Raw genomic sequence first — 27,103 nt, forward strand, 5'->3', positions numbered from 1 at the left:
GACCGGGTAGATGATGAGGTGGTGATACTTGACAATAAAGAGATTCCTTAGAATGATTGTTTTAGGTACCTAGGTTCAATCATAAGTAAAAGAGGTGATTTAGAGGATGAGGTTTCCCAAAGAATTAAAATATGGTGGATGAAGTGGAGAGGTGCGTTTGGGGTCTTATGTGATCAGCGTATTCCATTAAAGCTTAAAGGAAAATTTTATAAGACCGTTGTTAGACCAGCCATGATGTACGGTGCATAGTGTTGGGCTGTTAAAAAGAATCATATAGATAAACTCAGTGTGGTAGAAATGAAGATGCTAAGATGGATGAGTGGCAAAACTATGATGAATAAGATAAGAAACGATCATATTAGAATTGGTCTGGGAGTTACTCCCATAAGTGATAAGCTTAGAGAAAGTCGTTTGAGGTGGCACGACCACGTTCAACGGAGACCTATAAATGTTCATATTCGGAGAAGTGATATAATCCATATTGAAGGAACTAGAAGAGCTAGGGGTAGACTTAAGATAACTTTCGGAGAAGTGGTGAGAAATGATATATATAGCTTAAGCCTTATATTTAGCATGGCCTCAAACAGTTCTGTTTGAGGCAGGGCAAGAATTCATGTAGCCGACCCCATTTAGTTGGGACAAGGCTTATTGTTGTTGTTGTTGTTATTGATTATGAATATCTATCATCCCAAGAGATAATATCAAAAAATGTAACTTTCAAATAAAGATCTCAATCACCTTAGCATATAATTTTGCCAATAATATTTTCATATTATTTAAAGATTTTTTTATATATATAGATTAACTGAAGATTACAACAATCCATCTTTATACATCAAGAGCATCTTATTCTGTGCAATAATCATACATTGTATTTTTTTTGTAGACTGATATTTTATATAAAAAAATATATTATTTATACTATAAATATATAATGCATACAATTTAAATGAATAAAATTCGATTTATCTTGTCTTTAATATATTATTTTCATTTTAAAACAGTTTCTTTACTTTAAAAGAAAAACGAAATTAAAAAAAAAAAATCATTGCAAAAAGTGCGTTTGTAAAATTATGTTGTTTTGCATTTTCGTGAACCTTCGGGGTGCACTTGAAATAAAATATTGCAACCTGAATGGTACATCTCAAACCTCCTGCTTCTGCTCTTGCAAAGTAGCCAAGCGACATGAAACGTTCCATCGAAGATGTTAGTGCTACACTATCCACCAATATCAAGAAGCCCGTCTTCCTCACCAAAGCCCAACGCGAGCAGTTAGCTCTTCAACGCCGTGAGGAAGAAGTTGCAGAGCAGAAACGCAAAGCCGAACAGCTTCGTCTCCAACAACACCAAACCGATCAGAATCGTTCCTCTAAACCCTCTGAATCTTCTCCTGACAATCGCCACCATCGTTCTCGAGAACGCGACCGTGACAGAGAACGTGACCGCGACCGAGAGCGTGAACGTGAACGAGAACGAGAACGAGAACGTGAGTCGGAGCGGCGCAACCGTGACAGAGAACGAGATGAAGAGCTCAAGGCGCGAGAGAGAGCTCGCTTGGAGAAGCAAGCTAACCGAGAACGTGATAAGGAGCTTGAAGCAATTAAAGATCAGTATCTCGGTACTAAAAAACCTAAAAAACGAGTTATTAAACCTAGCGAGAAGTTCAGGTTCTCGTTCGATTGGGAGAACACTGAGGACACCTCTCGGGATATGAATATTTTATACCAGAACCCTCATGAGGCTCAGCTGTTGTTCGGTAGAGGGTTTCGTGCTGGAATGGATCGGCGAGAGCAGAAAAAGCTTGCTGCCAAGAACGAGAAGGATATGCGAGAGGATATTAGAAATAAAGCTGGGGTTGCAGAGAAGCCGGAGGAAGCTGCTGCGCAGCTGCAGAAAGAGAAGGCGGCGGATTTGTATGATACTTTCGATATGAGGGTCGATAGGCACTGGTCGGAGAAGAAGCTTGAAGAAATGACGGAGAGGGATTGGAGAATTTTCAGGGAAGACTTCAATATTTCCTATAAGGGTTCGAGGATTCCCAGGCCTATGCGGAATTGGGCTGAGAGCAGGTTGACTCCAGAGCTATTGAAGGCGGTAGAGAGGGCAGGGTACAAGACGCCTTCTCCAATTCAGATGGCTGCGATTCCACTTGGTCTACAACAAAGGGATGTGATTGGGATTGCAGAAACGGGTTCTGGGAAGACTGCTGCGTTTGTTCTCCCTATGTTGACTTACATCTCTAAATTGCCTCCTATGAGTGAGGAGAATGAGGCGGAAGGGCCATATGCTGTTGTCATGGCCCCTACTAGGGAGCTCGCCCAGCAGATTGAAGATGAAACTGTGAAATTTGCACACTATTTGGGTGTCAAAGTGGTCTCAATTGTTGGTGGGCAGTCCATTGAAGAGCAGGGTTTTAGGATCAGACAGGGTTGTGAGGTAGTGATAGCAACACCTGGACGACTTATCGACTGCTTGGAGAGGCGATATGCTGTTCTTAACCAATGTAATTATGTTGTCCTTGATGAAGCTGATAGGATGATCGATATGGGTTTCGAGCCCCAGGTTGTTGGTGTATTGGATGCAATGCCTTCAAGCAATTTAAAACCAGAGAATGAAGATGAAGAGCTTGATGAGAAAAAAATTTACAGGACGACCTATATGTTCAGTGCTACCATGCCCCCAGCTGTGGAGCGTCTTGCCAGGAAGTACCTCAGGAACCCTGTTGTGGTCAACATTGGAACTGCTGGAAAGGCAACTGATCTCATAACCCAGTGTGTAATCATGCTCAAGGAATCGGAGAAAATGCCAAGGTTGCGGAAGCTGCTGGATGATCTAGGGGATAAGACTGCAATGGTGTTTATCAATACAAAGAAAGCTGCTGATAGTCTTGCTAAGAGTTTAGATAGGGAAGGGTATAGGGTGACAACACTGCACGGAGGGAAATCACAGGAGCAACGAGAGATTAGCCTTGAAGGTTTTAGGAGCAAACGTTTTAATGTTCTTGTTGCAACGGATGTAGCAGGGCGTGGGATTGATATACCTGATGTAGCTCATGTCATAAACTATGATATGCCTGGGAATATTGAAATGTACACTCATCGAATTGGACGAACTGGACGTGCTGGGAAGACTGGTGTGGCAACAACATTTTTGACACACAGTGATACTGACGTATTTTATGATCTCAAGCAGATGCTTATTCAGAGTAATAGTCCAGTGCCTCCTGAGCTTGCAAGACATGAGGCATCAAAATTCAAGCCAGGATCAATACCTGACCGACCTCCTAGGCGCAATGACACTGTTTTTGTTCACTGAGAAATTTGTTTACTGGAAGATATTTCTGATTCCTTACATCTACCATGCCATGCTCTTTTGTTTCTGTAGTTTGATTAAATTTCTTATTGTTGTTAGTCAGCAGAAGCATTGGTTTTTTTAGTGGATGATAAGTTAGGCATCTGCAATGTTGAATTGTGGATACTGTTGATAGTCATTAGCTTGTTCATCCAGAAATGCAACATTATCCTCAGTGACCAATTTTAAGGAACTTTGAATATTAGGATTTTATTTCATTCACTGAGAAAAACAACATTGTCCTGATGTTTCATTTTTGTTTAGCATACTTTCCTGCAACCAGTGTACTTTCTACTGTTTTCATATTTCAGTTACTCCATAAATTGTTTACTTTTAGATTGCCTTATTGTGTGTTTATTTGTGGGGTGTTAGGACTAACATTATTATGTGTTATTCATGGTAGGACTTTGCATAATTGTATTGTTTGCTCTGAACAGCTTCTCGCTATAAGCCTAATCGCTGTTTGAATGACTTGCATTTGTGTTTCTGCATCACGGAGGTACTGTTTACTTCTTCATGTAGTTTAATTCAATATCTATTAATGTGATGAGGGTTCCGCTTCAAGCTTGTCTTGTTCCTAGTGGCCAGAGTAGAATTTCAATAGATATTACTAAGTGAAATTTGTTTTTTGACATTTTCTGTGGTTTCTCTGTTGTTAACAAACATTCTGAGTCCAGCATGTTATCAGTTTTTCCTTGTTTTGTTCTGTCTATTTATGTTTTTTGATATAAATATTTCAATTATCAATTTTACTAGAAGTCTTGATTGGCATCATTGTGTATTAGAGAATGGAATGGAGAAGTTGGCAAAATTTGTGTCCTTTACAAAAATGTTGGAAACTGTGTGTGGCTAACTTGGTTACCTATTTTTGCTTGAAAATATGTAGTATAGTAGCTTCTCCATGCAATTTTCTTTGAGAGATTTAAGGAAATCATATCTATATATGCTAAACAAGGTATTAATTTCTCATTCATGTTTTCTGTACTAATTGTGCATACTAGCTGTGCAATAATGCACTTGCTAAGTGGACTGACTGTCTTGGGTTGCCATTAGCTTAGCCATTGATTTGAATCAGGAGAAGGGATAGAAATGTACACACACTACGAAGAATTATAAGGGATATATATATATATATATATATATATATATATATATATATATATATATATATATATATATATATATATCTTTTCCTCCTTTCCAAGTAGGTTTTGCTCTCTAAATTGGATTACCTTCTTGATTCTGGATTTTATATTCTTTGTACTCTTATAAAATAAAAAAGGGTGTAGGGTTTTGAACAGCTTCTCACTATAAGCCTGATCTCTGTTTGAATGACTTGAGTTTGTGTTTCTGCATCATGGGGGTACCATTTACTTCTTCATGTAGTTTAATTCAAGACCTCAGGACTTCTGTTAATGTGATTAGGGTTCTGCTTCTAGCTTGTCTTGTCTTGTCCCCAGTGATCAGTGTAGAATTTTAGTAGATATTTCAAAGTGGAATTTGTTTTATAACGTTTTCTTTTGTTTCTCCCTTCTTGACAGACATTCTGAATCTAGGATGTTGTCAGTTTTTCCTCCTGTTATTCTGTCTATATATAAATATTTCAATTATCAATTTTACTACAAGTCTTGATTGGTGGTGTTGTGTATTAGAACATGGAATGGAGAAGTTGGCAAAACTTGCGTCCTTTACATGAATTTTGGAATCGGTGTATGGCTAACTTGATTACCTATTTGCTTGAATATATGTAGTAGTAGTAGCTTCTCCATGCTATTTACTTTGACACCTTTAAGGAAATTAAATCTATGTATGCTAGACAAGGTATTAATTTCACACTCGTGTTTTCCCCCCCCCCCCGCCTCATTTCCAAGTAGTTTTTGCACTCTAAATTTGTTTACCTTCTTGAGTCTGGATTTTATGTTCTTTGAATTCTTAGAAAATGAAAATGGATTCAGGGTCTTGAATGTGATGGTAGATTTTGAAGCTTCTCTTTTGGCAATACTGTCCAGATAGAATTAAGAATATTTTCAGTATATTATGATATGGTGGTCTCTGTTTAAATTTATTTTAGTTATCTTAGTCAAACCATTAGTGGTGGGTTATCCGTAGAGACTCTCATGAATGGCTTCTCAGGCCTGCTTAATTACTAAAAATAGGCTTCAATGCTTGTTGGTGCTTGGTTTGGTATTTTTCAAATTAATTTCATGGCTGGCACGTTAATTTGGTTAAATACTAATTCTCCAACCCCCCCCCCCCCGGGAAAATGAAATAAGCATTGGTTTTTGGGACTATTCACTAACACTTTATTGTCATACATCACTGGTCAGTCCAAATAAGACATTAGTCAGTACCATGGGATGATGTCTCACCAAACATATTCTTCATATCCTCCCAATTTTGGCTTCACTGAACATTATTAATTTACTGCCAAGTAGTGTTGTTGAGGAGGGAAACATCGACACCAGAGGCTTGAGATACGACCTTTACATAGTTTCCACTATCCACGATCACATGTGATGTCAAAAGTCAACTAGCCACTAAAGAACCAAATGTACAGTATCTGGATGAATCCTCACCTTTTGCTTCTGTAATCAAAATTTTATTCTCATTGACTTCATAGGTCTCTTCAGTATCATCATTGCCATCAAGGGCTGCGTTGACTGCTCAGTCATCAGTGAGCTGAGGCTTGCAAATCTTTACATTAGGGTTATCTCCCATAGCCACAATGGGTAAAGTTAATGTCTTCATGGGTGGCCATGGTAGGCCCTGGTATGAAATAATCTACAAGAGTTTCAGCTAAAAACCACTTTACTGTGGGATTGATGATAGGTTGCAGTAGAACATGAAAGTAGCAATAAAATTTTCAACTACTAACTTAGAGAATAATATCACACCAGCCTTTATATGCCAAAGCTTATATGATGGTTAATATGTGCTGAAAGTTTCATCATCTTTGGATGGTCGAATCAAAAGATATGGCAGCTACTCTCAAAGTAGTAACTAAAGCGCCATGGCCAAACCAGCCACTGAATTTGTGGGCTGCAACTAGAGTTGAATTGATTGGAAGGCTAATGATAATGAGGTTTTGCTTAAAGTTTGGTGTACTCTCATGGTTAGATTGTAAGATAAGAAGAATTGGAATTAAAAGGTAGAGGGTCAGAATCAGAAAGTGATGGTTGACATGGCGATCCAGTTGATAGTGATGCTGAAACTCATGAACCGAGAACTCTCAGGTCTCTCTTTTTCCATTTAGCAAAATGAGATGATGTGCAAGATGAGACAACATGCTTATGGCACATAGGATCTTGAGTCTTGACTCTTTGAGTTGGAATTTTGATGACTGGATTATCGTTTGACCTATGAATGAGTAGTGTATCAAACTTGTTTGCTTTTGAGGATTAATTGTGAGTATATAATGTTTACAATTAGCTATTTCAGTATTTCACTTCAGCATAGTGTTTTCCCACTAGGGGTCAGATGTGGTACTTGCATTTACACTATTTACATTAATCTGAGGTCACCAGTGTGGTCATAAGGGCTAAATAGGCTCGGCAACGAATATCAGCCCCAAATGACCCCTAATCCTCCTCAAGTTGGAGCGTCAGGTTAGGATGAAAATTTCCAGCAACTCTGGCAAGATTTCAACGAGATCTCAACGCTTTGTGTTGAAAGAAACGATTGTAGTAGAATATTACAAGGAATAGAATTCTATATGAATACAAACTCTAACTTAACTCCTATACAAACTCTTATTAGACTCCTAATAGAATCCAACACTCCCCCTCAAGTTGAGGCATAGATATTACTCATGCCTAACTTGCCTACAATAGGAAGGAAATCTCTTTCTTTCAATCCCTTAGTGAAAACATCTGCTAATTGGTCTTCAAATCTTACAAAAGGCATGCAGATAAGCCCTTGTTCCAACTTTCCTTTGACAAAAAACCAGTCAATTTCAATGTGCTTAGTTCGATCATGTTGCACTGGATTATTAGCAATACTAATAGCAGCCTTGTTGTCACAATATAACATCATGGGGTTTGGAACTTGGACTCCAATATCTTGCAGCAAGCCTTTCAACCATAGTAGCTCACAAACTCCACGAACCATAGCCCTATATTCAGCTTCAGTACTAGATAAAGCTACCACATTCTGTTTCTTACTTCTCCAAGTAACTAGATTACCTCCAATAAAGGTACAAGAACCCGAAATTGACTTCCTGTCTAGAGATCCAGCCCGCGCATCGGTGTATGCTTTTACTTTTAGATTATCAATGGGTGACAAAAGTATTCCTTTTCCAGGAGTTCCCTTCAAATACTGTAGTATTCCCGATAACAACCTTCATATGAGCTAAATATGGATCATGCATGAATTGACTCACTATACCTACAAAGATAAGCAATGTCCGGCCTGGTGTGAGACAAGTAGATAAGCTTCCCTACCAGCCTTTGGTATCTTCCTTTGTCCACTGGTTCTCCCTCTTTTTCTTTAAGTTTAGCTCCAGCTTCAATAGGGGTATCAACTACTTTACACCCCAACATTCCCACTTCTGATAATAGATCTAGGACATACTTTCTTTGGGATAGGAATATACCTTTATTTGATCGAGCCACCTCAATCCCTAGGAAATCACCGTAACTTCCCTAGATCTTTAATTTCAAACTCTTTGCCAAGATAGTCCTTCAACTTTTGAATTTCTTCACCATCATTCCCTGTGATGACAATATCGTCTACATAGACAATGAGAAGTGTGATGTTAGTACTTGACTTCTTGACAAATAGTGTATGATCAGCATTGCTTTGCTTGTACCCAATAGAAGTCATTGCCTTCCCAAGGCGTCCAAACCAAAGATCTAGAGACTGTTTTAACCCATATATTGACCTCTTCAACCGACGGGACTTTCCCCGCAGATATTGTCATCGGAAAAACCATGTGGGATTTTCATATAGACCTCTTCCGCTAACTCCCCATGTAAGAAGGCATTCTTTACGTCTAGTTGGTGCAAGTTCCAGTGTTTGTTCACAAACTACGGACAACGTAACTCGACTCGACGTATTTAGTTTCGCAACTGGGGCAAAGGTCTCCTGATAATCAATCCCATAGGTCTGGGTAAACCCCTTTGCAACTAGTCTAGCTTTCAACTTGTTGACTGATCCATCCATATTTTGTTTAACCACAAATACCCATTTGCAGCCCACTGGTTTTTTTTCTGGAGGAAGTGTAACCAGCTCCCAAGTGTCATTTTTCTTCATTGCCTGCATTTCCTCTACCATAGCTTCCTTCCATCTCTTATCAAGATAGGCTTCCCGCCAACTTTTAGGAACAGATATAGATGATGACAGAGAGGATATAAAAGCACGGTAGGAGTCGGACAAAGAGTTATAAGAAACATATTTAGCTATGGGATGTTGAGTACAAGATCCCGACCCCTTTTCTAACAAAGAATAGGAAGATCGAAGAAGATACCTCGAGAGAATCCGATTCTGGAGCAGGAGACCGGAAGTGGTAACGTATCCCCTTTCTCCACCACGCTTTAGCCGGTTGTATTTCTTCCTCCGATAAGTCCGCACCTCTTTATTTTGGTCAATCTGGTTTTGAAAGACCCCAACAGTGTGTCTCACAGGAGTGGTCTCCCCTTGGCTAGGTTCTTCACATGGTTCAAAAATTGAAGGGGGAGGATTAGAGTCCTCAGGTATACTGGCCGAAGTCTCCCCACGGTCGTGAAACTCTTCTGGGACTCTTAAGTTGTGTTGGTGTGTAAAAGGAAGATCTAGAGTCGGAAAGAACACCTCTCCTCTAGGACTCTCCCCCTGGAGAGGTGTATAGTAAGGGCAAAACTCATGAAAAAGTACATCCATGGATACAATGGTTTTCTTGGAGGGAGGATGATAACATTTGTACCCTTTCTGAGTAGCAGAATACCCCAAAAATATGCAACGTAGGCTGCGGGGAGCCAACTTACTCTGGTGGGCTGTGATTCTGGCATAACACACGCATCCAAAAACCTTTGGAGAAATAACAAAAGATGAGGCTCCTTGAAGAATCTCATTAGGACATTTAAAACCAAGTATCCTACTGGGCATCCTATTCATAAGGTAAGAAGCAGTGAGAATAGCATCACTCCAGTACTGGTCAGGTACATTCATAGCAATCATAATAGAACGGGCTATCTCTAAGAGATGCCGATTCTTCCTTTCGGCCACCCCATTTTGGGCAGCCGTATCAACGCAACTAGTCTGATGTATTATGCCAGAGTCAGAGAGATATCTTTGAAATTCACCATCAATATACTCTGTGCCATTGTCACTGCGAAGGATCTTCACAGTGGCATTGAACTGAGTTTTAATCATATTATGAAAATCACGAAAACATCGGAAAACTTCATTTTTTTGTTTTAAAAGATAAATCCATGTAGAACGAGAGTGACAATCAATAAAAGTAACAAAGTACCTATGGCCAGTGATAGACACACGTCGGCAGGGACCCCACACATCAGTATGAATTAACATAAAAGGAATATTTTTTCTATTATGAAGAGAAGGTAAATAAGTAGACCGAGTTTGCTTCGCAAAAATGCAGGCTTCACAAAAAAAATCATCCTCATTACAAGAAGAAACTAAATCAGGAAATATTTTCTTAAGAGTTCCTAGAGGGGGTGACCTAGCCTACGGTGCCACTGATGAAGGTCTGATATTACCGAATGGACCTGATTAGAAGATGTAGTCAAAGCAGAAGTAGATCCTTCAATCGGCTCGAGCAAATAAAGTCCATTGTCTAGTTTACCACGTCCAATCTCCTTCCCCGTTACCGATCCCGAAAGACACCATAAGATGGGAAAAATGTCACTTTACAATTTAAGTCATGTGTAAGACTGCACGATAGAGAGCAAGTTAGTAGAGAAAGAGGGGAACATGTAAAACTTTAGACAAAGACAGGATGGAGAATGTTGAATGGTCCCTTTTCCAAAGAATGGAAGAATAGGAGCCATCAAAGAATTCGAACTTTATCCTTTCCGAAGTTGGAGAATATTGTAAGAAAAAAGAGGATAAACCTGTCATATGATCTCGTGGCTCCGGTATCAATAATCCAAGGAGTAGAAACTCGAAGAAACTTGGAAGCTTGTAAAAGTTTTACCCGAAGTAGCAAGGTAGGAGTTGGTTTGAATAGTAGAGGAAGCAGTGGTAGAGGCTGTACTGGCAAGAGAAGATTGCGAGAATACGTCGCAAAGAAGTTAACTCCTCCCGTGAGAGACCAACATCTACGGAGGGTGCTTTGTGGAAACTGTCTCGTAGATATGAGCTTTCGATTTTCCTTTTTTTTTGTGCTCTTTTTTTCTCAAAATCAGCAGGCTTCCCATGGAGTTTCCAACAATTTTCCTTAGTATGATAGGGTTTGTGACAAGTGCTCACACTTGACAATCTCCTTAGCCGGATCAGATTTAGTGCGAACAGACTGTAAAGCTGATTTCTCCAAAATAAGAGTATGAAGCATGGCTAATCGACGACTTTCCTCACACCGAACAAGAGCATAAGACTGTTCTAGTGTAGGAAAGGGAGAACGACTTAAGACTTGTACTCCGATCCGATCGTACTCCACGTTCAAACCTCGCCAAGAAGTCATATACTCGAATCTTATCAATGTGCTTCTTATAAGTCACCACATCATCTCGGATTAGTGGGGTGATAATCCCCATAATGATCCAACTCTTGCCAAAGAGATCGCAACTCAAAGATAATAGTGGGCCACAATCGGTCCTTTTGGGTAGTCTCATGAAGCTTCTTTCGTAGCTCATAAACCCGTGCATCATTCCCCAACCGTCCATATGTTTCAAGAGTAGCCTTCCGCATTTGGGCAGCAGATATCAAGTAATAGATATCCACGGGCAATATTTGGAATCATGGAATTCAAGAGAAATGACATAATAAGAGAGTCATTCGAGATCCATTTTTCCTGGGAAACGCCTGTGGTAGAAGGTTTGATAGTGGTGCCCGTAATGTATCCAACAAGTCCTCTTCCAGCAATAGTTAAGTAAGCAGATCGTGACCAAATCAAATAATTTGTCCCATCAAATCTTACCGAAAGAGGATGAAAATTTGGGTAATGTTCAGGGCCGGTGGGAGCAGTAGTACCATCGATAGTTGCCATGTTGAAAAAATTGTCTGCAGTTCTTCAGTCTTCACCTTTTTGAAAAAAAACTAAAACGTCGCAGAATGTAATAGCCAAATCACCTAAAAAAAAGATTATAAATACCCTTTTTTTTTTTTTTTTTTTTTTTTTTTGGCTTAATAGAACCAGAGAAAAAAATCTGGTCTGGTCTACTGGTTTTTGGCTAATAGAACCAGAGACAAAAAAAGAAAAATATGGTTCTGGTCTTGTCTATTTTGGATAATGAACAAAAAACTGAACCAAACTAAAAACCGAACCAGAGGTTGAACCCAAAAATCCAACCAAATAAAATAACCAATCGACACGGTCACACCTGAAAAAATCGAAGACGGTAAAGGTTACCTGGTTCGATGGCAGAGGTGAATGGAGGAAGCGATGGTAGAGGTGCAGCGATCGATCGAAATTCTTCTGGTGCAGCGATCGATCGAAACTCAAGATAGAAGAAGATGGGTTTGCGGAGTTCTTCTGCGATCGTAGAGGTGCAGTGATCGATCGAAATTCTTCTGGTGATCAAAACTCAGAAGAAGAAGATAGAAGAAGATGGGTTTGCGGAGTTCTTCTGCTCTTCTTCTTTCCTTTTTGTTATGTTCTTGGTCTTTTCTAATCGAAGTCAGTGCAGCGGAACTTGAAGAATTGCCAGAAAAAAAAAGCGATGGGTTTGAAAAAATTAGGAGCTTCAACAGTGAGTGATAGGTTTGAAGAACTGCAATGGATTTGAAGAAATTAGAAGGAGGTAAGTCTTCAACAGTGAGAGAGAGATTTTTGCTTTTCTTCTCTCTTTTTTTTCTTTCTTCTTTCTCTCTTCCCTAATCGAACTTAGGCTCTGATGCCATGTTGAAAGAAACGATTGTAGTAGAATATTACAAGGAATAGAATTCTATATGAATACAAACTCTAACTTAACTCCTATACAAACTCTTATTAGACTCCTAATAGAATCCAACACTTTGAGATCAAGTTGGTGAATCATGAGTGAAATTCAGATCCATTGGGAGGCCTGGTGGTTGTCTGTTTCTCCAAATTTTATCTGTTTCTGATGGAGAATTGGGGAGATTTTTTTGTTTGAAATCAGCAGCAAAAACCAGGGCAAACTGGAGTGGCAGGGTTGCTTGTAGCTTCCTTGATGTTGGATCAGAAACAGCAACTCTTTGCTTCTAATGGATTGGATCAAGCCTTCAAGAATGTCTTCACAATAACAGCACTTGCAGTGGTCACAGAACAGCAGCAGCACAAGGGAACTCAAGCTGGGTTGTAGGAGGTAGGAGAGGAAGAGGAAAGAGGGATTAAGGAGATTCAGCTTTCACCAGCCAGCCCGCAGACCTTCATTTCACACGCAATGGACAAGAAATTGCTCATTGTATCCATTTGGTCAGTTCGAATATCTATTGAAAATCTACTTCCCTGAGAATAGTATTAATTTGTTAAATATTAGTTCGATTCAAGTTTCAGGTTGTTCTGTTAGTTTGATATTAAATAATTTGAGTCTTCCTATCTCTTGGACCTCAGTTTCAGAAATCAGTCTTCCAATCTATTTTGAACCTAACCGTTGGATAGGACCCCTTTTTTTGAACAATTCTATTTGATCTAGTTGTGATTAATTCCTAGAATCTATCAAGATCTATCAACTTCACTTCTGTTAATTCTTAAGTTGATTATCTGTTTGCTTAATATTTACTTAGGAGCTTTTGAGGGTTTATTGTTCATCCTACCTATGGTCGCATGCTGTGCTGCTCACGTTCCATCCACTTTTGGTTCGACTTGTGATGCTGTAAGTCATTTATATTTAATGTTGCAAAATATTACCTGAAAAGTACAAACAACAAACATGTGGTTCAGTCCCCAACATCTTTAAGCAGATAAGTTTGTTCCGGTCCTGGGCATCCAAGGAATTTCTGAACAAGAAGGTGAAAATCAAATCTTTACCAGGTATAAACCCAAATTAATGACCATGGTGGAATTTGTAGAGGTGATTTCAGATTTCTCCCAATAGTCTAGTTTTTCAGAAGTTTGGTTGCTTGTTTTGAATGAAAGTTGCTTTCTCAATTGAAGAATGACTTTCTTCATGATGGTTTAAAGGTATGAGGAAATGAATCCCTGACATGTTTGTGTTGGAACGGGTGTTAAGAGATAATTCTTCCGACAGCCTACAAAGCAATTTGAGATAATTTCATTAACTCTCAGTGGAAGTTGCATCCAGATGCACAAGTATTTGCATCATATTTGATTTATTTTTGTTGGTTGGCCATAACTGTACATTACCCTCTGTGCTCTGTATATGTTTTCCTGCATTATTTGGAATCTGTTTTTGCTGATATATGAGGAAATCTTTCATATTTCTTGAGCTGAAGGAACTGAGAGAATTGTTGTGATCATTATCGTACGCCATAGCTCAAGTAAACGTTCAAAGTTTTCCATGAACATATTTGCAGCCTAGCAGCCCAAAAAGGATGACTAACAGAGCATTTGTTCTCCCTGTTTCTCAAAATAGAGAATGAGTCTGCGTTTCATCCCATCTAGGAGAGTGCTATAGAGCATTAGAGCATTCTTCTGTTCCGTGCCTGCCTAAACAAGATGGTTGTCTGTTTAATGAACTACACATTGTCTCAGCCAGTGGGGCTCAACTTCAGTCCTGTGTAATTAATGGGCAGCACAGAGTTGCCTATGGTCAGGAGGATTCAAAGTGGAGGTCTGAGTTTTGCCTCTTTTATTTTTTTGGGTTTCAGCCAGTGTAGTTTAAAAAAGAAAAAAACGGGGTGGTCGAGATTTCATTCTCACCGTTTGCAGCACTGAAGCACGATTACAACCAGTGTTGTACTGCCCAGTCTTTTGTTGATTAAATTCTAGTACTTTACTACATTTTTTCGTTGTCTCCTAGATCACCAATTTTCTTGATAAAAAGTGCAGCAAAAGGGGGAAAAGATAAGCAAAAGGTGATACTGTGGGATCTCAGTATTTTTTTTTTTATGATAAAACAAGATCAATAACATTGTCATTCCTATTGCAAACTTCAGCAGGCAAAGGCTACATGGGCATTACAACCTTCGGAGAGAAAATAGAGGTGGAGGAAGGTTGGCTATCAAACATGCAAGAATTGCATATCGAATGAACTTTATGCAACACCAGATGTATCCGGAGGGGAAAAGCACTGCCTGGTCATCCTCACCACTCACAAGAAATGTTTAGTCCGAGGGATGTAGCTGGATGATCTTGTTGGGGTACTAAAGGGTTTGTGACTACAGGATGTATCCATTTTAGCCAGTTCCTTGCTGCAGAACTTCATGAGAATTATCAAAGCAATGCCAACGAGTAACCTTCCTAAAAAAACTGGGAGCAAAACTATGGGCTACAGAGGTGTCTTGGATAGCTTTGTGGTGAAACTGAAGGTTAATTTGTTGGATTCTATTAACCTGGGCCACAACTAAAGTTATTTCATTCTGCAAGCAGCATCAGAAAGATGCCAATCAAGAAACTATAGACCAATAGAAGAAATCTCAACCACCACAAAATCACACGGTATTTTCTAGCCATGAAATGCTCTTGCCTCTACCTTGCTTTGAGAAGAGGAAGTATGGTTCAAATCACCAAGGATTTCATGCCTGGGGGTTAAATCAAGTGTTCTTACAGGTAACTTATGAACACAACACTGGGAAAAGAGAAAAAGAATAACTTTTTGCCATGCCTTGGCATTATTTTGGACTGCCTATACAGGTATGGCATTAATCCAACCTCCACAAAATATTTCAGTCCCCATACCATGACATTAACAAAGACTACGGTCAGTAGTTTCCAATCAGTAAATCAAAAATGGTGTACTGTTGAATGTTAAAATCGCCAAACACAGAAATCATCTCCCTTTTTGCACGGCAGTCAAATTCTGATTGGGGCTCATTACGTTTCCCTTTCAAAGAAGCGGAGCCAGATGCTGAAGAAACACATAGGCAAGGGTTTTGGTTCAATCTATCAACAAATTCTAGCGTTACTGAAACTGACTAAACGACATTCAGGGCATTTCACCACTTTGATTTCCACAATCTTATTTGGTTGCCACAGAAGAGCTCGGCAACACGTATTATCCATACTTGAGGAAGAAGTATTATTTGAAGAGGTAAAAAATACAAAGATGAAATTAAGGCAAAAAAAATAAGAACAAGTAATCAACCATGCTATCCTCCTTTTATGTATTCTTCCCCTAAACTACCTGGAAGCTGATTTTCATTTGGGAACAAAAAAAGAAGCTTGCTTTCACACCCTGAGATAACATTTGATAAAGACTACAGCCTTTGGTTTGTTCATTCAAATACTTGGATGTAAAGTAATCTAAGTAAGAAAAGCAAGTTTATTGATTCAAACACTATGTACAGTAAACAGAGGAAGAAAAGAGGTTGCTTCAGTGACAGTAATGTCCAAACCAGCAGTACTTTCCCCCTCCTTTCACATGTTCCTCTTCTTCCCAGTCGCCTCTGCTGTGTACCCACCACAGCAAATTGGACAGTGAGTTTCCATCATCAAACTCATTCAAGCTTCTTATCTTCTCTAGAGCTCCATACCTGTCATACATGCCTTCCATTGCATACACAAACCCCTTCCATCCTTCTCCGACCCCTTCCCTCCACAAAGCAGGCATAGTCCATTTTACCAGCTCTCTTACAAACCCAACATCAGAAAACACAACCTCAGTTATGGGCAACAATGGCAGAACCTGTATTCCCAGCCTGCATTCCTTCCACTCAGGTGGAGCAAACCAGAGTGCATTATCCCTCTTGTTAGCCCACAACACACCCATCAATCTGTTCTCTCTACTGAAATCTTCTTCATACATGTTCTCACCTTCCCTTACATGCCACCAAGTCTGTGCAGATTGAATCTCCATAGCTGCAAGGGTTGAACCAATGGCTACAAGATGTGTGTCTCCATAACTCAACCCCATCAGAGCAGCTGAATAGTAAGCATTCACCGCCTCACTCGTGCTTTCTTGGTTTCTTCCATCTGCAAATTCAGTGAGTCCTCCAGCCCAAGAATGCAACTTCCAGAGATCGAAACAGCGCAATCGTGTGTATCGTGAATTGGACAGTTTTCCCAGGGTCATAAAATCAGCCATAAGTGAATATGCTTGAGGCCTGTACTTCCTTCCCCAAGCAGGGTCAATCTTAGCAAGCACTGCGATTCCATAGAGAAAATAACCCAGATGGTAATGGTGATCGTTGAATATTCCAAACCCAAAATCTGCTCCAGAATCCAATGATCCTTGTTTGGTGACAATTCCTCCCCAGCTGGGATCGTATAAAAATCCATTTCCATTGAAATTCCCATCTAACCATGGCTCAGTTGAATCCCTCAAGAACTTCCGAATCGTTGGGATCACATCAGGACAGCACACCTCCTCTGCAATCAATGCCAATCTGGCTGCTCTAGCAATTGCCTTCCCATAGAAGTAAGACGAAGTAGTTGTTATTGGACGCGAAATAAGACTATGAACATCTTTGTAGAGGGCAGAGATGATTTCTGGAAAGCAAACTTCATCGATCCCATTAACCGAATGCCATGTAACTGATATAGGGCTATGTCTCAAGACCCACGAATCGCCCACAACACCAACAAGCTCGCCATCAATGCTTTTGTATTTGAATTCCTCCAAAACAGTAACATTTCTCTCATCGCTCAATAACCTTAAATGGAGAGGATGCGCAAGCATGAGCAGGTCTCCCCAACCCTTTTTCTCCCATGTATACTTCAAGTGGAACGGCTGAATGAACTCTGCATCTCCTGATGTCGGATAACAAGCACTGAACCGATCAAGAATCTTTTCGTATCGTGGCTCAGAATCTGGCAACAGGGCAAACCTGATAATTCCAGAGAATCGGTCTGAAGTGAGGAGAGAGATGCTGCTGTGAGTCAACTTGATTGGTGACGAAGAGTAGCAGAGCCATGTTTGATTGTTGTTGAGACATATGATGTGCTTTGTTTGGGAATTGTTGGATGTGACGGAGAGAACAGCATGGATCGTCGAGACAAAAAGTGGGGTGGGGCTGTGAACGTTACAAGTCACAAACGGGCTTCCACGAACAAGGTAGAATCGCAGATTAAAAGGAAGATCTAAAGTCACACTAAGATCGCTGAAAGAGGAAATGATGTGGTTGTCCTGAGAATCGGTGTTCTGGGTTGCTGAGATAATGAGATCTTGATTGAATGCTTGGTAGATGAATGCTGAATTGGGGAAACGAGATGGGTAGCAGATGGAGAGGGCGGAGGAGGAAGATTTGATGAGATAAGGGTGTATGAACTCCGGCTGATCACCATTTTTCAGAACGAAATTCTGAAAGAATGAATTGGTGGGCAGAGGCGATGAGAGGAGGTGTGGAGAGAAGAAACGAGATGGATCAGGAAGAACTGTTGATTGGGTTTCAGGGAAGAGGAAAGGAAACGGAGGCCTCTGAGGAACAGGTGGCATGGTGGGGATTGTGGGTTCCGGTGGAAGAAGAAAAGGTTCAGGTTCAGGTTCAGGAGCGGGAAGAGGAGGCGGTGGCAGTGGCGGCGGCGCCGGCAGAGGAGGAGGAGGAGGACGAGGAGGCGGTCGAGGTCGTGAAGGTTTGAAAACGCGTCTGATTTCCCGTTCGATCTTCTTCAACGAAACCATTTTATTTTATATGGATTTTCTGAGAAGGGGGTGGACGTGGTGGTTGGCTACTGAGGACAGTTGGATGAGAAAATGTCGGAACGTTGACTCGAATTTTCAAAAATTAGAAGGAGAGAGAAATCCGAACCAGAGTTTCAAGGCTTCTGCATTGTGAGAAATGAAGTGCAACTGCGAGGGAAGATATAGAGGTATGGATGGGGATGGAGTATTCTGTAAGGAATTCCATTTCTTAGAAGGTTGCAACTTCAACCTGCAAGACTACTTGAATTATGATTGTGGATGAAGTAAGAGATAGGATACAGGGAAGGTAGTTTTTGGGATTTTTGTGGGGATCAAGGAATTTGGAATCATATCTGATTTGTTCCTTGGTTTAGGATTATTTAACTGATTTAGTTCAGCTTTATACCTGGATAGTACTCTTCCTATCAAGGCAAAAGGTTCAATGGCAAAATGTTTGATTATAGGTAAAAATTGATTTTTCTTGATTCTTCTTCTTTGTCTTCTGCATAGTAAAAATGGACTCTATTGTACTATCATAGTCTTCAAGTGAGCCACACAAAATCTTGTCTTGGGTGTATAGACTTTTTTTGGCCGTTGGGTTTTTGTTGAAATTTTTTCTTGACAACAATTCAATACCATAACTCATAAGGATATAAGATCTAAATGAACTAAGATCATTGGATTAGTTTAGGCTCTTTTTGGTATCAATTCTCATTCTCTATTATGCCAATTTAAAAGAAATAAATACAAGAATTCATTATTGGTCAAGAATTAAAAATGGTTTGGTGAATTTTATCGAAAATAAATTATGGAATGAAAAATAAGTTTGGTGTCAAAATAAAAAATTGTTCGTAAATAATAATGAGCAAGTGATAAAAGAGGGGAAAAGTATAGTTTTTATAAAAGAATGTGCATTGATTATTTTACCATCATCTTAACCATAACATTTTAAGGGCCTGTTTGGTTACATGAATCCAGAGATTTCAAATCTTTAAATTCATGAATCTGAGAATTATACCCGTTTGATGGATTTTTATCTGTTGCAGTTCTGACTCCCTCAAGTTTCCTCCTGTTAACCGTTGGATGATGAACACCTGTTTTATTCTAATCTAATGATTGATAATTTTACAACACTTAACAATTTCATCCCTAAATATCCTCTCTCTTCTCCGGCTCTCTCTCTGCCTTTACCCTCTTCTACTCCGGCAACCCTGCCGACGTATACGGAGATGCCCTTGTGGAAAAACCTTCGGACATCTCCTAAATTTCCGATCTACCCTTCCGTTCACCGGTTCCTCCTCCGATCCCTCACCCAAATCCTTCGATTACTGGGACGAGGACGAATTCAAAGGCCTTCCTGTCGCCGAACCCTCGCAAACGCCTGAAGAAATTACCACCCCATCTTCCCCGGTGGAGGATTCCAAAACCGTTGCAGACTCCGCCAAAACCTTGATCTTACATCATCGAGATCATCTGCCTCAGTTTCTTGACCTGGTTTGCGATCAATTATTTCAACGGTAAGTGAGAAAATAGAACATTGCTTTGGCTTGGGCGGCCAAGTTTGCCACCGAGGATTCCATTTTCTAAAAGAACTTCAGTTTATTGGGGACTGGTGATGGAATGGATCCACCATTGTTGTTGAAAGAAGGGCTGAATGTATTTAAGTTTTAGGCGAGCAGGGTACTGTCAGGGTATGTTGGCCACCATGGAGCTTAAGAATCGGCATGATTTGATTTCGAGAATTTATTACTTGATTGTGCCTTCTAAGGATGAGATTAGTTTTGAGGTGTATATGAATGACGATGACATGAATCATGTGGTTTTTGCACTTGCTAAAAAGAAGGCTGCTAAACTGCAACCAACGCAAGACTGAGTTACGTGCATCCGTTGCTTCCTTCCATTTACCCTCTTGGGTCAGCTTCACAGCCTGAGCTTGAATCTCTTTTAGCTGGGTTCTCTGTCTTTGGTTAATCAAGCTAGAGTTGTAAGCAGACGCAACATGAGTAGCAACCTGAGTGACTGGGTGACTCAATCCATTCCCTATAGCAACTCCCCTTAAGTTCATATCAGAATTCTGTTGGCGTATGTAGTACCCAACAGCTGGAACATATTTTCCTCCATAGCTCTCTCCAGTGATGTAAAGTGGGTCTGAGAAGATAAACCATTTGAGGGCAAAGATAAGGTGATTGGCCACTGTTTCTTGGTCTCTTGGAATCTCTGCAGGGGAGGATGCAACACTGAAACCAACTCAAATGGGGTTATCAATAAAAAGAAGACCAAATTGGCGATTCCAAGCACCTGGGTTAGGCTCAAGAACAAGGTTATTGCTTCCGCCATCTCGGTATTTAAACGTCAGGGACCAAGTTCAAAGAAGTTACAAAGCAGGGAAGAGCAACCAGGGCCGCCTTGGAGCCAAACCAGGAGGGATGTTTCAGATAAATTAGAAATGGGTTATTGAGCTTCATAGAAGGTGAAGTGAAGCTATGAACTTGCAGAGGATTTAGCTGGCATCTGGCCTTAGATCCCAGATATCGAAATGAAATGAGATAGGTCGCCGGAGGGAAAAGGTAGAGAGAGAGCCGGAGAAGAGGAGAAGAGAGAATATTTACGGATGAAATGGTTAAGTATTGTAAAATTATCAACTGTTGGATTAAAATAAAACAGATGTTCATCATCTAACGATTAACAGGAGGAAACATGAGGGTGTCAGAACAGCAGCTGATAAAAATCCACTTGATTGTAAAAATCTCTAGATTCATGAAATCTATAGATTCACCTTTTTACACTAAAAAGGTGAATTTGTAGATTTATGGGTAAGGGGTGAAATCCAGAGATTTCAAAAAAGTTATACATTTGCACATTCACAAAAATCACGTCGATCAAATAGTTTTTTAGGATGAATCCACATATTTCATTCCACAACCAAATATCTAATTTTATAAATTATAACTCCATAGATTTGAAATCTCTCGATATTTGAAATCTCTAGACTCATGTAGCCAAACAAGCCCTAAGTAAACTTGTGAATAAAACTATAAATAAAGAGAATGAAATTCTCACCATAATTCCTAATAGACAAAAAGTTCATTATGGATTTTGAGAGTTTTTCTATTATTTAAATAAAAATAAAACTGATAATAGATGCCAAACAACTTAAAATAATGAAAAGACCTCATAATTGAGAATGATAATTGATACCAAAAAGAGCCTTAGTTTGCAAGAAATCATTGATTTATATGGTGAAGAAGGAGATATATGAAGCCACCTTCGATTCCCATTACTAGGTTTTCAAGCCGGTCTAGAAACAAGAGGTCTCATCATTGGAGGCCTAGCCGGAACTCACCTCTATGCATTTTGGGGGTGATGTGTTTGAAAATTGCCTAACCTTCGAATGCCTGCAAAACGAATGTCAGACGTGAGTTGACTCAAAGGTTGGAAAGCTACCTTCGATGGTTAAGTCAATAAGAGCACCACCAAAGATCTCTAGCAAGTTGTAGAGCTTAATTGTAAGATAGAGTAGAGGGAAAACGATCCAGTTACCTTCTTTCTGCCTTATTCTTTTACTTATATATGATATTATGATTTATCTTCTATTTTGACTGTTGGATAGATACTTGGATTTTCTTTTTAACCGCACGATCATAGGGGTTTGATTTCCCCAATTTGAGCTAGTTACTAATTCCTTTTAAGGCACGATTGCCTATCCAAATTCGTCGGATTCACATTTATTTCTATAACCGTCGAGTCCCTTCGTACCCAAGGCACTTCCGAGCTGACTTCTAATTCTAGTTCCAACCGATACAAACCGAATAGGCCATGGTTCGATCCGGTTGGTTTGCGATCATTATTTGTACCTATCACGAGCCCCTAGACCTAACAGGATCAAGAAGTTGATCGTTTGGTATGTTTTTCTCGATCATGAACCATCGACATTGTGGACAAAAGATTAAACGATTTCCATGGACATTGTAGACAGAAGATTAAATGATTTCAGATTCCAAGCGTTGTCCAAAGGTCACATTTGATTGTCAGAGTTGTGACGTCCTTTTGAGCCACATTTGTTTAGCATGAAATATGTTGTGCCTGCCAAGTGTTCATTGGGAACAGGCGCCATCATGGTGCCTTGGTTCTCGAACCGTCACTTGTTTGTGAGCGTTGATTTGGATCAATCTCATTCGTTGGAATTAATTTTCTGAGGTATTTAAACCCCTTCGTATTCCAATTTCATTTTTACTTTTCCATTTGCGAATTCTCCTACATCTGAAATCATTGAGCCTTCTTCAATCCTCAAGCTTCAAGGTTATCTTTCGTCATAAACGAGTTCCTAAAGCAAGTAAGTGCCTCTTCCTTCTCTACTCATTTACTTGAATAATATCTTTCTTTCTTTCTTCAGTTCCTTTTCTCTTCTTTTCTTTTTAGTTTTTTGTGCTCTTCTTCTGTTCTAAGGCTCCCTTTGGTCTGCACCCCTTTGTTTGTAGGACCTCTTTTCTTTTTTCTTTATTTTTTCAATCCTCTAGTTATGCGTAGTGATAGAGTTTCTGCCAACAAGTCCAGAGATGATTCCATCAATCGTTTAGTTGAAGGAGAGGAGTTGGCCCAGGCTCGGAATGTTGGGCCAACTCCTCTCCTTCGGTCTCTATCGAGTTGTCTAGTGCCAGGAGCATTAATGTCATTGACCGTTGGTTAGGTCCTTCAACTCATTCGACCCATCGAGGGCTGCTAGAGAATGATGCTAAGGGTGGTGCAACTGCACCTCTTCCAACTTCCCACCTGCCGAGGGCAAGGCGGGATGGTTCCCGACCTTCTACTAGACCCTCAGAAGAGCCTAGTTACTTTGTCTCTCATATTCATCCTTTGGAGCTTGACGAGATATATGAGAATTGAGAAGTATTCAATTCCACCCAACTATCTTCTTCACATTCCCAACTATGATGGATGAGTTAACTCTGACCCTCTTAAAGAATTTTCTATTTATACCGATACCTTTAAAAGTGGGGTTAGGTTCCCTTCTTCTCCCCCTTATTTGCTACCATTTTAAACCACTGGGACCTGTGCCTTGGGATGCTTCTACCCAATAGTTGGCATCATATAATTGGATTCCTCAGACTATGCTTTGAATGGAAGATTTCCCCCTCCTTAGCCTTGTTTTCCCATTTCTATTACTTGAGTAAATCTAACCCTGTTGGATGGGTTTTCTTCTCCAAGCTCCCTTGAGGCGAATTAGGTTGGCAAGGGAACATTGTTTTAGAGGGCACATGTCCCTCAAACCATAGAATTGGCGCCACCTATTCCTTCTTTTTTATAGCGCCTCCCGAGGATCTTAACTTTTCTATCACATGGAATCGTTGGGACTTGGGAATCATACACTCAAGTCAATCGTCCTTTGCCATTAACAACTGAAGAGTGCAATCCATTTTTGAGTGTCGGGAGATTCATGGATACATAATGGAGTAAGAGGGGGTTCTTCAATGGTGGGGTTCTGGCCCTTGGTGAGCTCCCAATCGTTAATTTATTACCAATATCCTTCGTAAGGGTTTGCTTATTTTTTCTAACTGATGCCTCTGTTCCATTTTTAGTGTCTCCTAAGTACAATCCTCGTGCTGTCAAGGCTACTGCGACCCAGGGTTTTATGCTGGCCGGGGTGAAGAGAAAAGAGCCCAAGTCTATCACACTCCACCCAGCCGGATCTAGACAATACCCGAATACCTGTGTGGGTGATATACTTCAAGACCTAGGTTCAGTGACAATTTCATACAAATATATGATATAGCATAAATCCAAGAACAAGAGTAAATCAAGTTTAAATGTCAAATCAAAATCTGAAATATTTAAACTTACAATCATCCAACAACTAGAGTTAAAAGTTAACTAAAGTTGATTAAATAGAAATCAGAGTTTTGAAGAGAAAAGTAGTTTATTTGCAGTAGAATAATGCTAAGGAAATCTCTAATATAAGGCGACTCCATAAGAACAATCTTGACACGATCATGAAGCATCATGTGCGTCCACATCTTCTCCAATTATGCTCTCGTGGTAATCTGCCGAAAATGGATCCTCCATGGGAGTGGAGTCCTCATATCCTGTAGAAAAATCTAAAGAATACACATAAAGGAATGAATTTTACAGAATTCAATGATGTCAACTAAATATTCATGTCATGCATTCAATCACAATTTCCACATTATATTCACAAGGCGATAATATAAGTGATGACTTTGATACAGTAAGTGCATGATTATAATACGATGCTACTAACTCTATCATGAAGTCTCTACGGTACACACGCATTAAGTAAAACGCCAATCTTTTTTGGGTGGTCTCAGTCACTCTCTCTCAACAAGAGACATCTACTGGGTTCTCCGCGGTTGTTGGGTAAAGTTTGTCAAGCCATGGTTGGGGGTACAAGTCACCACTCTCTCAGATCATCGTTTGGTATGAGATTTGGCGTGTGTCAAGGATAACTTTAGGCCCAATACAAAGTCAAAGATCTCGTATTACATATGATCTGAATATCTCCCTCATGCCTAGTGCCCTTTTGGTTCAATACCTTCTCACCTATGAATGGTATCATCAACGGGAGGCATCTGTTAGATCTCATTCCTTAACCCAATGGTTATTCACATATAATGGACAGGAGATGCTCTTGATATCCTCTCACGGATTGGTTACTGGTCTTGAGTGCCCAGGAGCCTTTGTCTATTATATGCAACCCTATCAATTTATGATAACAGTGGGCCTGCTTGACACAGAGGACCCAACACGAGTTAAGCGGCTTCAATACTCCAACCGGAAGGGTAGTAGCACTCATGGGGTTATCTAGCCTAACACTTCTAGACACCTAGCATTCATGTACTTAGGTCTAGATGCATCCATATAAGGTCACTAGGGTAATGGGTGAACCCACAACCTCAGTTGGTAAAATAGAATAAGATAATCAAATCTCAACCAATATCATTCATTCTCATACATTATCATATCTTTGTTATTTCACCAATATAAGATTCGAAAAGAAAGAATAATAATCATTCACATAATCTTACCCTTCGTTTGTGCAAAGTCACACATAAATCATAATATTAGATATCAAAATGAGGCAAGATATCATCAATGAAATTTAAATAATGATATGAAAATATATAAGACATGGTTGGTTTATTCCCCACCTTTTGATTTGATTTTCGTTTTCCAAAGTCCCAATTTTCACACTTACTAGTCGATGTCTATACTCAGAATACTCCTAATCATATAAGAGAATAGTAGGTATAAATTTGGAAATCAAAAGAGGTCTACAAACATGCTTCCCAAATCCAATTTGTTAAATGGCCTCAAACTCGCCGATCTCAACTTAATTTTGGCAAAAATCAATATTTTGCTTCCGATTTAAAGTCAAATCAAAACAAAACTTTTGGAGCTTCTAATTAACAGTAATAAGGTCCTAAAAGTATATAAAAAAAATTGTCCAAATTTGGTCTCAATCAAAAAACTCCAAATTTGTCTCTCGCAAGTGTCTGCGTTGTCTCTAAGAGTCAAAACATGAAATCGTATGCAACGATTCGCACAAATCACTCACAAACTAGAAGGAAACATAAATAAATCTATTTTATAAGCATTCATTGCATCTAACAAGCCCCAACTACCAAAATCTAACATTTATTATGAAGGAAATACCACAACCTTAGGTTTAGAAAAGAAAGGTTGAAGAACACTCACCTGTCTCAATATTCTCGCGACGATCCGGGTCTCAAAGCACCTTTGGGTGGATGGGAGCCGATCTTCTCCCTGGTTTCTCCTCTTCTCCAAGCTTCAACCCACACTAGCATTAGAAAATGCATCTTAAGGTGAAGAGAGGTTTAAAATGGGTTTAAACCACATTTTCCTGATTTTGCCCCAAACTAGGGGCTGGGTGGTCGATCAACCATAGCCACTAAAATAAAACAAATCACTAAAGGCCTGTTTGGTTACATGAGTCTGGAGATTTCAAATATCTAGAGATTTCAAATATCTGGAATTATAATTTATAAAATTAGATGTTTGGTTGTGGAATGAAATCTGTGGATTCATCCTAAAAAACTATTTGATCGACGTGATTTTTGTGAATGTGCAAATATATAGTTTTTGGATTTCACCCTTTACCCATAAATCTAGAATTCACGTTTTTAGTGTAAAAAGGTGAATCTCTAGATTTCATGAATCTAGAGATTTTTACAACCAAACGGGTATGATTCTCATATTCATGAATCCAGAGATTTGAAATCTCTAGATTCATGTAACCAAACAGGCCCTAAAATACGCTAGCCACTTATGCTCATGTCCAGAATGTCTTTATAGCTTACCTTGACAATCACTAAAATATCCTAAAAGTAGGGAACTAAAGTTACAAAACCGCTGCTATATAAAATAAAACAATATTGGTTTCACAAAAAATTAAATAAATAAATAAGTTTTTACTAATAAATAAAAACAATTATGCAAAACAACTTTACCAATAAATCCTTTAAAAAACTAGCGTGTGGGTACGCTCACACTTTCGTAATTATCAAATTACTGGAAATGAGACATTAGCCACTAAAATCAACACTCAACGTATATATAATTTTTACATGGATGGACTCTATAGATTGAAAATATACTGACCATAGAGGGAGTAGTCTTCATCTCCTATAGTCTGAGCAATTTTAACTTACACCCCTCAAACAATCTAATAATACATATATAAGCAAATAATACATTATGATAGATGGGATCAACACAAGGCTACATAGTGCTTAAAACCAATTGATCATCTGTAAAATTAGTCCAAACAATCTAATGGACCAATTAATCACAATAACCACAATAAATGATAAATGTCACATAAACAACATAAACTTAAAATGTCTAATGTTAATTTGCAAATAACATAATGTGTTAGAGCCACACATTTCCTACAATCTTAACCTAACTCCGTTTGATAA

General features: G+C 39.4%; 2 protein-coding genes across 2 annotated transcripts; one reads left to right on the forward strand and one right to left on the reverse strand.

The window, feature by feature from the left end:
* Window positions 1-1,148: 1,148 nt before the first annotated feature.
* Window positions 1,149-4,459, forward strand: LOC149014287 (DEAD-box ATP-dependent RNA helicase 21-like). The gene has a single exon (XM_089157132.1). The coding sequence runs from the start codon at window positions 1,186-1,188 to the stop codon at window positions 3,313-3,315; it is 2,130 nt and encodes a 709-aa protein (XP_089013258.1). The 5' UTR covers window positions 1,149-1,185; the 3' UTR covers window positions 3,316-4,459.
* Window positions 4,460-15,275: 10,816 nt separating this feature from the next.
* LOC149014288 (glucan endo-1,3-beta-D-glucosidase-like) lies at window positions 15,276-18,481 on the reverse strand. Its single transcript, XM_089155916.1, has one exon. It carries the CDS (start codon window positions 18,147-18,149, stop codon window positions 15,903-15,905), a length of 2,247 nt encoding a protein of 748 aa, XP_089012042.1. The 5' UTR covers window positions 18,150-18,481; the 3' UTR covers window positions 15,276-15,902.
* Between the last annotated feature and the right edge of the window lie 8,622 nt (window positions 18,482-27,103).

Source organism: Hakea prostrata, chromosome 5 (assembly GCF_041222555.1).
Source record: "Hakea prostrata isolate BN-2017 chromosome 5, UWA_Hpros_2, whole genome shotgun sequence".
Taxonomy (NCBI): domain Eukaryota; kingdom Viridiplantae; phylum Streptophyta; class Magnoliopsida; order Proteales; family Proteaceae; genus Hakea; species Hakea prostrata.